Genomic DNA, 12,866 nt, shown 5'->3' with positions numbered 1-12,866 from the left:
GAATTTTTGATTTCCAAATAGAACTTTTTCTATTTAAGTTTAAGTATTTTTTTCCTTCTTTGTTTATATAGGCAAATTTATCGATTTTCCAATAGATCGATGTTACTAAAAGTTGGTAATGTCAGCTCGGGATGGACGCCATATTTCTCATTGATAAAAATGTAAACAAAAAAAATCAGAGTGGGATTAGCATTGCAAGTGCATAACATGACATTCTACACAATGAATACCTTAGAACAGATATCTAAGATGCTACACAGGTCAGGCGGGTTAAATGCATAATGGCGATCACTTGAAATTCATCTTGAAAAGGTGGTTAATTTTAGTTTATTTACATGGTTTTTAATTTTCCCACGACTTCTCGGCGATTCACTGCAAATGTATTACTGCGCCGGACGAAAGGTAACTCTAATAAACAACGGGAGACAACTTAGGTGTCAGCACGTGTACGATTTTTAAAAAAAAACATGTCGATGATTATAATTTCTTATCAAATAATGAATCATATTCAGATATTCGTCTTTAATATTACAAAATTATTAATTTCTGTGGACATTTGTCAAAAAATATTACTTAGATTGGACTACTTTGCGCATCAAACTGGTTTCCGCTTCAGTTGTGAGGCACTTCCGTTATACTTTTTGACAACAATAACAATCAATAAAGTCACTTATAAACCGACTGCTACTTAAATCAGTGTAAGTAAAGTTGTTGTTACAACATTATACATGTTCGTTACGTTATGAGATAAAGTTTATCTTGAACTGCATAATCCATTAATTACGTTTAGATGATATTGCATTTACAACTTATTTGACCCCATTTTTTACGTGAATGACAGCATTCTCGTGCAACTCGTGCAAACAGAGTTATGAAAAGTATGGTGGAGAATTCAAGGACAAATTATAAATGGCATTAAAGTGAGGATAACTGTATATTCGTCCAGTTTTGATCATTGACATGCCTGCTGTGTATTAGTAACTTTTGTGAACAAGATTAGAATGTTACTTTTGCACATATACACATTGATTGGACCTCTCAACCAAATTTCATACCTTATTTTAGGGATTTTTAAGACAATACATTTTCAAAAGTTTGTTGAATGTGTTTTGATATTTAAGTGCATTGTAGTTCATGAATACCAAGTTAAAAATTAATAATGGCAACATTTCTAGGCCCTATATTGTAAGCCACTAGACTTCTTTAACGATAAATGTTTAATGTATTAAGGGGAATATACTCTTTTAGTTTTGGAATGTGGCATTCCTTGACCACCGTATCTTTTCTTATGCACTACTTTGTAAACAAACTAAATAATGTGTTTTAGCTTACATATGCGAAATGAAAAGCAAGACAGTGACCATATTTCACATTCTTTCTTTAAATTAGAATCTGTAGGACATTGATAAATGTTTGGACAAGGCGAAGCACTATTATTTTCGCACCAAAAAGTCTTAATTGTTGACTTTGAATGTACACAATAAGTCTTATGTAATTCAACAATAACTTTCTTGTTTCAGTTTTCTCATTTTTATTTTAGTGAGCAATCCTTTGTGTACTTATAACAGTTAAAACAGTATCCACTTCATGTACCAAAACCTTGTACTTTTTTGCAGGTAAATTTTATCATACCCACCCACTTTTTTCTAATTTCAAAGTATGCGTCCCCTTAAGCAAAAACTACAAGATTTGTGAAAGAAAAGCAATCATACAGTGAGTTTGGAAAGGTTTCGACGGCCATGTCTCACCACTGTCACTTCGATAACTTATTTACATCGAAAATCATTGACCCCGGGTTGACAGTCGACGATAGACAAATAATCTTGCCACAACATGGACGTATTCGTTGTGGATATAAATCAAGATAAACACACTTACTTTGAAGAAATTTTAAATTTCCGTGACAGATGTAATGGCTTTTCCGCCATTTTGCACCGAAAAACACATTTTCTCGCTTAAACCACTGATGGATACTTTACACGTCCTACCCACTGTCTATTTTCAGATTCCAGTGTTTTTATATAACGCTTTTGTTCTTCAATGGTTCCACCACTTTGACTGTTTATTGAATCAGTTATTGGCTGAAGAATTATTTCTACTATATTTGATAGGGCAGGGACCATAGCAGCAGTCAGGGCAGCAGTGACTTCACTAGCAATTGCAGTTTCCACCAGGTCTGTTAGATTACCACTTTCTGGTTGAGGTTCAATAATATGTCACTAGTGACCTGGTCAGTCGTAACAGACAGTTAGTTGGGTCTACTGCAGAATACATGATGAAGAAAACACATATGGTAAAGCCAGATTGAATGTTTTATCACACATTTTTAACGTCATAAAATGAAGGAATACAGAAAACAAAATATAAACTCAAATTTTGATGTTCGAAATATTTTTATAATAGAAAGAGAAAAAAAATTAACAACATGAGAAAATGTAGTGTTTTGTCAGCATTAGAAATATGCCCTGTTTCATTTATATCGCAAATTGAAAATGATTGTATGAAAACCATATAAATATATTATATGCATGCAGTGCCAGTTTGCGATGCTAAAAATATCGAAATTGACAGCATCCAAACTGTTCTTATTACTTAGAAAAAATTAACATTGCTTTTATTCTATTATATGGGGGTATGTTTACGACATGAATTTTTATTTTTAAGATTGAATTATCTCTTGCGCACGACATCTTATCTCGTGCATATGACATTTGCAAATTAGAATGGCGCACAGACAATCCATATGTTCATTATAATCTACAGTTTCAGTGTTTTCTATAAATGAAACCCGCTCCCAAAAAAGTAAAAATGATAGTAATTGCTAAAGATATAAAAATATTAAGATGCTGAATATGGTGGCTGATATGTGCCATTTCGCGATTTCCTTCTGTCGCAGCGACACAACGACAAACGTCCGCTGTACGTCGTTATGGAATCCCGCCGAACGTCTTTTCGCTGAGACATCGCCAAGACAAACGTCGCCTCGCCGAACATCCATCCACGCCCGCTAAACGTCGCCTCGTTGAATGTCCCCCTTCGAACTTAGCCCCGCAAAATGTCGTCTTTTTGCCTTTCGGAATGACATGATTGTATCAATCAAATTGGAGATAAAAGGTAGTAATAGTTTTGAATAGTTTTAATATGCTTGTTTCTGTTAAAACACGCTTACGCTAAAATGACGTCATGTTGACGTGAGATGACGTGTTTTTGCGACGAAGAAAGAGCGTTGCTATATCTTATCTACTGTTTTATATTAAGGGCATATTAGAATCGAAATAATGTGTAGCAAAATCGTGTTTTACTTGAATCAATAGACTCAAAATCGGTTATACGTCGCCAGAACAATTCACTCGGACAAGGGTCATGCTTACAAAAATCCATCTCACTGAGGCAAGTATACAGTACTTTCCAGATGTACAACAAAAATTAAACGGACGGATGGACGGACAAGCGCACTACATGCCCTCTTTCTATCTATTTGTCAAAAAATCTTGTAATTCGAGAATGTTACTGATAAACTCACTGACGGATAGATAAGGGTTGGGGTAACGGGGTTGGAGTAAGAGTGAGAAATTGCCTCATGTAATACTTCATTAGTTACTAACAAATATATCATAACTATTCAATCTTACTAACTAATATGAACTTAGGTGCTACCTAGAAGGCAGAGCTCCCTTGAAAAATCACCAGTGCCCCTTGAAAATTAAAGGAGTGCTGCTGGAATTATCTGGATCCGTTTTAGGAAGTTTATGTCCATTAAGATCTATTAAAATTTTAAGAATTGATGATAATGATTTCTGAATGAATGTCTTAGAATGCAATTTTAGAAGGAAGAATGTGTCCAACTTTAACTCAAATATACTGCTATGATAGACGTCTGGTAGGGAAAATGAAAATCATCACATGTAAAAAGCTTGTTTAAAATCCAAAAGACTAGCCATCTTAAAGTCAGTGATGAGAATTTTACCCAGAGAAAATCACTGTTTGCCGAAATTCTCGAAAACTCCTGTTTTATTACTGAACTGCTTAAGTTACAGTCTATGACATTTTATGATTAATCTTTTAGCACTACTGGTATAGAATATGAATGGTAGTAGGAACCTTTTTTAAAAATAAGTTTTATCTACAGACAGTACATTGGAACCTGACACCACTAACAAAACACTTGTTAAATTTCACATGAATGACTTTATTTTTTTACAATGCTTTCAAAGCTCATAATAAATGAATAAATACAAAAAAAACTGAAATAAAAAAAAAACTGAAATAAAAAAAAATGCATTTGGTGAGAATCGAACTCCCGACCTCTGGTTTTCAATGCGAACTCGCTAACCACTGCACAATTGTGGAAGTATGACGTCATCAACTCAAATATAAGTATATATAATAAATTTCAGTTATGGAAGCGTGACGAAAACCGTTTCGCATTGAAAATATTGTATTTTATCTTTTTTTTCTTCGTAGAAAATGTATTTAGCACTAAATTCTTATTATCAGACGCTCATTTACATTTTTATTCAACGTTCAAACAGTAAGCGAAACGCTTTTGTCAACCGTAAACAGCAAGCGTCTACTGACGTCTTACTGATCGATGTACCTCATTGCAGACTTGGAGCGGTCTTCTGCGCATGCCCGAAAGTGATTATCAATTGTAGCGCACGGCAAAAATATGCATATTTTTGCATGTCCGCATGCATTTAGTGTACACTATGCATAAAATACTGACAAAAGGTTAGGGTTAGTATCACCATGGTTACAAAATATATACATTTAAGATATTTTCGTTCAAATTTAGTTAATCCGGTATGTACCGGAGTCTTTAATTTATACCGGCGCTCCAAGTCTGCATTGAGTCACAGTCCTTACTGATTAATTACTATGAGCATTGTGTGCTGGAAGAAACCCGAACAACACCGATTCCAAAAAAGTACCACGAATTTTCAACTCGATAGTAATTTTTTATACAGTTTTATTCATTTTGTTTTTCACACGTTTAATCGTAATGCGACGCTGTCGGCGCCGCTTCGCGGCGCCGGTAGCTCTGCTATTATCTTCAATTTATCATCATTCGACGGGATGGCATTCAGCGGGGTGACATTCGAGGGAAGACGTTTGTCAGGGCGCAATAACGACATTCGGCAGGGCGACATCCGGCGGGCGATATTCGGCGGGGCGATGTTTGCCGGGGTATCGTTCGGCGGGGCGCAATAACGACGTTTGTCGATGTGTCGCTGTGACAGAATGAAATGGCACAATTCAGCCACCATTGATCGCAGTTGTTTTCAAAATATCTATTTTTTGTTGGGTATAACGTCAAACAGACACAATTTTGGTCATATGGCGACTTTCTAGCTTTTGATGATGGAGGAGACCCCACGTTCCCATTCATGCATTATTTAATAACAACTTTTTGGCGCGAACTTATACTTGCACGGCCCTCTGTACATCATTCTTTAGAAACTGTTAAAAGTGAACGCAAGTTCCTTTCTACTTTACACAGCAGTAAACAGTTCTTATTTTTGGACAACTTACCTTTCTTCAGAATCAGTTACGAGGGAACACGAGTTTCTTCTACTTTATAGTAAATAGTCCTTACCTTTGGACAACTTACTTTTTAATAATTAGCCATTCGTAAACGTATCTGGTAAGCTATTTCATTCAGCATTAATTTGTTCTTTTAGAATTTTGTGACAACCGCGAGAGATGTATTTTGTGAAATTTATGTATTTCCACGTTTGTTATTGTTGTATTACAATTCGTAATGTTTCATGTCCCTGATTGTATTGTTTTATGCTTTTAGGTTTTCTTTGTGTACTATACGGGTACTCTGTCCAATTAACGGATAAAAACTAAACCATAATTGTGTTTAATCAAAATCTACCACTACTACAAAATGGCTCCCCGACGTGGCGGACAGTAAGAAACCCGGGACGTCATCTAAAGGTACACGTATTCCATGGTGAGGAGGTTGTTCTGAAACCCCGACACCCGCAAGAGAGGAAGAAGTGTTCTAGACAACGCAGGCAGTCTTATCTATGGTGTACTACCCTTTTCCCAAACACCCTTTTTCTTTAATGTGTGCACTCTCGCAAGTAGACTGTCAGTTTTGACAACGTTTACATCACGTGACTGTGACTTTTAATCTTACGGAACACGGAGCAACGAGGCGGAGGAATATGACTGTGATATTTGTGTTATTTAATGTGTGTTTTATGTGGATTTAATTAGGTTATTGGGAACCGTTAGTATATTTTCTTTCAAATTGTTACATCTGTTGTAATTTTTGAATTTTGATAAGTAACACTGCGCACTACTTAATGTGTAAATCTAAATTTAGGGCATAGTTTAAAAATTGAGGACTGTTCCGTAGTGGTAACCAAACCATACAGTTTTGTATACTTCTGATAAATTTTTGAACAATTAGAAATATTTTCTTGGTAGTTTTCATTTGATTTGGTGTTGTTTTTGACTGTCGCAGTCTAAATTCTAAATTGCTACATAGGGTAAATCCATCAAATTTCGGTCAGTCGGGATAACTCGGACACTTTCAGTTTCAATGCTATTTTTATGTTAAATAGTCCAATCAAGACCGTTCTTTCGTATGGAATTCCCAGAATTTTTATGTACACACTGGGTGATATCCAAAAATAGAAAATTCACACGTGACACTAAATTGTACATGCGCAGTTGTTATATACACCCACGCTTCCTTTTCCGCAGCGCAAAGTTTTTGTGGCGGCAAGTTTGAATATAGTCGGAAACAATCTTCAACATCTGGGTTTGTATTTCACTTTTACTTCAATGTTATGTTTTTATTTTACTTAACAGACGTTCATATATTGTGATAAGAGTATATTTAATGGTGAATATCGTTTAATTAGTAATATTTTTAACAAAACATTATCTGTCCGAATTTCCCAGTTCTAAAATATACGATCCTTAAATCTCGGACGTATAAAATCTCGTATCCTTTATAATTCGGACCCTGCTTTTATGGCATGGTTCTTGAAATATTTCAAAATACCCAGCATAGCTAAATTCGTTTATCTTCTGTTTTAGGGGCATGAATGCACTACTGAACCTAAGAAATCGGGAAATCAGCGGCAGAATGTGTACTATTCATATTAAACAAACATTAAGGGGACGCATACTTTGAAATTAGAAAAAAGTGGGTGGGGTATGATAAAATTTACCTGCAAAAAAGTACAAGGTTTTGGTACATGAAATGGATATTGTTTCAACTGTTATAAGTACACAAAGGATTGCTCACTAAAATAAAAATGAGAAAACTGAAACAAGAAAGTTATTGTTGAATTACATTAGACTTATTGTGTACATTCAAAGTCAACAATTAAGACTTTTTGGTGCGAAAATAATAGTGCTTCACCTTGTCCAAACATTTATCAATGTCCTACAGATTCTAATTTAAAGAAAGAATGTGAAATATGGTCACTGTCTTGGTTTTCATTTCGCATATGTAAGCTAAAACACATTATTTAGTTTCTTTACAAAGTAGTGCATAAGAAAAGATACGGTGGTCAAGGAATGCCACATTCCAAAACTAAAAGAGTATATTCCCCTTAATACATTAAACATTTATCGTTAAAGAAGTCTAGTGGCTTACAATAAGGGCCTAGAAATGTTGCCATTATTGATTTTTAACTTGGTATTCATGAACTACAATGCACTTAAATATCAAAACACATTCAACAAACTTTTGAAAATGTATTGTCTTAAAAATCCCTAAAATAAGGTATGAAATTTGGTTGAGAGGTCCAATCAATATGTATATGTGCAAAAGTAACATTCTAATCTTGTTCACAAAAGTTACTAATACACAGCAGGCATGTCAATGATCAAAACTGGACGAATATACAGTTATCCTCACTTTAATGTCATTTATAATTTGTCCTTGAATTCTCCACCATACTTTTCATAACTCTGTTTGCACGAGTTGCATGAGAATGCTGTCATTCACGTAAAAAATGGTGTCAAATAAGTTGTAAATGCAATATCATCTAAACGTAATTAATGGATTATGCAGTTCAAGATAAACTTTATCTCATAACGTAACGAACATGTATAATGTTGTAACAACAACTTTACCTACACTGATTTAAGTAGCAGTCGGTTTATAAGTGACTTTATTGATTCATTTTGTGTTTTGTTATTGTTGTCAGAAAGTATAACGGAAGTGCCTCACAACTGAAGCGGAAACCAGTTTGATGCGCAAAGTAGTCCAATCTAAGTAATATTTTTTGACAAATGTCCACAGAAATTAATAATTTTCTAATATTAAAGACGAATATCTGAATAGGATTCATTATTTGATAAGAAATTATAATCATCGACATGTCTTTTTTTAAAAAATCGTACACGCACTGACACCTAAGTTGTCTCCCGTTGTTTATTAGAGTTACCTTTCGTCCGGCGCAGTAATACATTTGCAGTGAATCGCCGAGAAGTCGTGGGAAAATTAAAAACCATGTAAATAAACTAAAGTTAACCACCTTTTCAAGATGAATTTCAAGTGATCGCCATTATGCATTTAACCCGCCTGACCTGTGTAGCATCTTAGGTATCTGTTCTAAGGTATTCATTGTGTAGAATGTCATGTTATGCCCTTACAATGCTAATCCCACTCTGATTTTTTTTTGTTTACATTTTTATCAATGAGAAATATGGCGTCCATCCCGAGTTGAAATGACGTGGCGTTAAATTTTTACATGTTTAAACAAACCTGGTGTGTTAGAAAGAAAATCTCATCCCTTCAACATTATTTGGAACACTGTTATTGTAAAAAACCTGTTATTTCCTTATACAAAAGCTTAATATTTTGTGTTGAATGTACTTTCACAAAGACCTCTGTTTTCCTATTACATTCATAGTACCACATCCTTATCCACAAAATACTGAATATTACAGGTGTCCATCAGTATTATATCAGTTTAGGAATATGTTTTTTATTTTCCCACCATCGATTTCTTGAATATGCACCCCTCATACATTTCTGTATGAACTATGAATGTAGCAATATGCGTCCCCTTAAAAGAAACATTATGTCACATGTTTAATCATGAATATATATATGACCATCCCCTAATATTCAGTATCTTAAAACATCTTTTACAAAGAATCGACTCCGATATGTGGATTGTCTCTGAGATACATCATTTATTGCTTAGAATGGAAATGGATGAAGATAGCAGTATAGTCTGGCTAGCTTCGCGATATGCAAAGTCCTGCAATGATCTTCACATGCTCCGCCTCGTTGATGAAGTCAAGAAGAATTCACTTTGATTCTTTGTTATTGTATTTTCTTAGATATAGACATGTACCTCACAATGTCTCATAACTGTCAGAGATGATAACATGTAATAAAATACAAGTATTTGTAATAAAGTTTAACATCTTAAGTTGTTTCTTTTACGTTCTTCTACGCTTTCAGAAATGCCTAGAACATATACTCATAAGAAACGAGGCAAGACAATGAACTATGATACAAAACAACTAGCTGATGCCTTGAAAGCGCATCAAAATGGGATGTCCATCAGAGAAGCTTCAAAAGCGTACAATATCCCAAAATCAACACTAGCTGACAGAGCTAGTGGCAGATATGAGGTAAATGTAACTCATGGTCGTCCGTGTGCGATACCAATTGAAGTTGAAAAGAAAATTGTCGTAAGAGTGAAAGTAGCCGCTGAGAGGGGAATTGGAATTTCGCGGAAGCAGTTGCTACTTAGGACAAACGTGTTGTGCCAACGCATTCAGGTACATAGAGTAGTATGAAACTTCTTCATTTTTTTAATTTGAATAAGACTTTTGCTTTACTGGCCTTGTTCAGGGCATTGTCCTGCTCAAGTCCCGAGTAATATTTTTCTTCTATTAAAGATATCTATTGGGCATATTTCACTAAAATATTTTTTCTCTCGATATTTACTTCAAATGAATAAAATCCTTATCAATTGTATTAAGCTTTACTAAATGAAGAAATTATGCTTGCAAATAGGGCTACATTCGTAATAAAATGCCGTGCAGTAACAGTTGATTGTTAAAAAAACAGCCAGTTCTTTTAATGGTAGTACATATTTATACTGTATTTATCTATGAATGTACAGAGTGTGCACTACTTTATACCTAATATATAGTATTGTAATGACAAATAAACTTGTTGATTTTCTGTTAACATTAAGTTAAGTCAATGTTCATTTTTAATTAGCATGATCGTTTTATTTAAAACGGATAACATAATAATACATGGAAATATCAAATGGATGATAAGAATATGTGGTAGAATGTTTCTATTAATTACTTTCTAGGTGCATACATCCTATAAGAACTTCCACGCAGGTAAAAATTGGTGGGAAGGCCTCAAGAGACGTCATGGGCTTACACTTAGACAGCCAGAGCGCCTCGGTAGTACGCGTTGTCGTATGATGAATCGTGACGTTGTAGGAAAGTATTTTGAGGCATTGTCAAACATCATTACTTCCTCAAACTTGAATGACAAGCCAGAATTCATCTGGAATTGTGACGAGACCAGCAAGAATTTTGAACACAATCCAATTAAAGTTGTTTCTGGTATAGGTGCTAAAAATGTATGTGGTAGAACAAGTAGCAAATCTACTAATATAACCATTATGGCATGTGTTAACGCAGCCGGCAAAGCTATGCCACCCATGTTTATAGTAAAGGGAAAGACCCCAAGGTCATTGTACTCGTTCAATACTCAGGCAGCTCCTCCTGGTACTAAGTGGTCCTACCAGGAGAAGGGCTGGATGACGGACCAAATAGGTGAACAGTGGTTCGACACTGTTTTCCTGCAAAACTGTGGTACCCATCGACCCCAACTCCTGATTCTTGATGGCCATAGTAGCCACGAATCTCTAGCGATACTCCAGAGGGCTATTGAAGAGAATATATATATTCTTGTCCTGCCCCCTCATACCACGCACCATCTTCAACCTTTGGACAAGTCAGTATTTGGTCCTTTTAATAAGGCATACAGTTCAGCTTGCTCCGAATTCTTACAAGATCCATTAAACTCCGTGAATAAATGGAACTTCCCCGCGCTGATCACAAGAGCATGGGTATCAGGTCTGACTGAGGGGAACATAAAATCTGGATTCGCTGCCTGTGGCATATTTCCTTTGAACAAAAATGCCATCCATGATCAAGCTTATTCCCCAAGTTATCCATCTGACAAACCACTTGACAGTCAAACTCAAAGTCCTTTTGTAGAACATTTCTCAATCCCACAAGGCATAGGAAGTAGTTCTTCATCTGTATCTAGTATGAGTACTGAGGTAAACCATGTTGACACATCTCTTCAAAGTGTCAACACTTCAAATTTCATGGACCCAGTTGTTACTGATCAAACTGAGTCTATTGATCAGGTTAACAACCAAGGCGACAGCACTGTAGATGTTGTAATGGACCCAGTTGTTACTGATTATATTAAGTCTATTGATCAGGTCAAAAACCAAGGTGACAGCACTGTAGATGTCGTAATGGACCCAGTTGCTGTTCTGGATCTTCTCTCTAGCGGCGATTTTATAGTTGATGGAGAGATAGATTTTCCAATTACAGATAATTCTTTGACTCTTCCCAACTCTCCATGTAACATAAGTCCTGAAATTAATACCGAAACCACGCAATGCCAGTCTTTAGTACCGTCCGCTAATTGGAATCAAGATCTGGATTCCATATTCCTCCCGCCAAGCGGCGGTGTACCCAATGGCCCTGTGGCAAAAAAAACGAAAGGCTATTACATCTCATAGGCTACTGACCAGTGCTGAGGTTTTGCAGGAGAAACTGGAACAGGAAAGGAAAAAAGTTGAGAAACAAAATAAACCACGTAGACAAAAACGAGTAAAAATAGAATCTAACAAAATTTAATTGTAACCGAACCATACAAACATATAGACTGAACAGTTGAACAAAGAGTGTGGACATGAAATAAAATGATTTTGACGAAAATGAATGTAAAATCTTGTTATTTTTAAAAAAATTAATTATGTCCGAATTTCCCAAACCCTATGTCCGAATTTTTAGTACTACTGTCCGAGCTACCCCGCTCTCACATACTATTGAAAAGTTGTACTTTTCGCTATTCTAGCCTCGTTTTCGTACTCTTTTCTTTTCAATTTGAAAAATTCGGACGTCGTTGAAGCAGACTAACGCGCGTTCAGGTGTTAGGAACTAGACATACAGGAAAAGCGCTGCACCTGATGCAGTATGTACAAAAATTTTCCGAAATTTGATGGATTTACCCTACTTTAAATTGCTATATCCGATTTTCATATATTTTCGCGACATCATATTTTCTGTCAATTTTTGATAAGGTGTTCCCAAGAAATTTTTAAGGTTGAATTACGATTCCGTATGATACAAGTTGTATTTTTGTGTAACATATATTCTTTGAAATTCAATGTGTTTTGCATGCTAAATGGTTTATATTGTATTCATTGTCATTGAAAATGCAAGCATTTTGACATATTGTGCTGTTTTCTTAGATTCACACTAGTACACATTCTAGCTATAAGAAACATATAGTGTGGATTATTAGTCTATTTAGCTTAGTTAAGTAACATATCTGTGTTTAGGAACTTGTAGCGTGTTCAATTCTTTCTGTTCACTGAGTTTGACCTGATTTCTTTACCTTCCCACCTAACTGCACTGTTGTTTTTTTTTATTTATTTATTTTTTTTTTTGTTATTGTTTTCTGCTATGCTATAATTTACACTGTGCATCTTTCCGTTAGGTGTGAGTTCTAAAAGGTGCGTGTGAAATAATCGTAAACACACATTTGCATTATCCGTTTTCCCCATTTTATGTGTATTTTTTTTGTGTTTACTGATAATTTG

General features: G+C 35.2%; 1 protein-coding gene across 1 annotated transcript; it reads left to right on the top strand.

Annotated features, from left to right (window-relative positions):
- Nucleotides 1-7,867: 7,867 nt before the first annotated feature.
- LOC123540594 (tigger transposable element-derived protein 6-like) lies at nt 7,868-11,780 on the top strand. Its single transcript, XM_045325768.2, has 2 exons — nt 7,868-9,771; nt 10,320-11,780. The coding sequence occupies exons 1-2, from the start codon at nt 9,451-9,453 to the stop codon at nt 11,778-11,780; spliced, it is 1,782 nt and encodes a 593-aa protein (XP_045181703.2). The 5' UTR covers nt 7,868-9,450.
- Nucleotides 11,781-12,866: the final 1,086 nt, after the last annotated feature.

This window comes from Mercenaria mercenaria, chromosome 16, assembly GCF_021730395.1.
Source record: "Mercenaria mercenaria strain notata chromosome 16, MADL_Memer_1, whole genome shotgun sequence".
NCBI classification, from domain to species: domain Eukaryota; kingdom Metazoa; phylum Mollusca; class Bivalvia; order Venerida; family Veneridae; genus Mercenaria; species Mercenaria mercenaria.
This window is presented reverse-complemented; position numbering and strand designations above follow the sequence as displayed.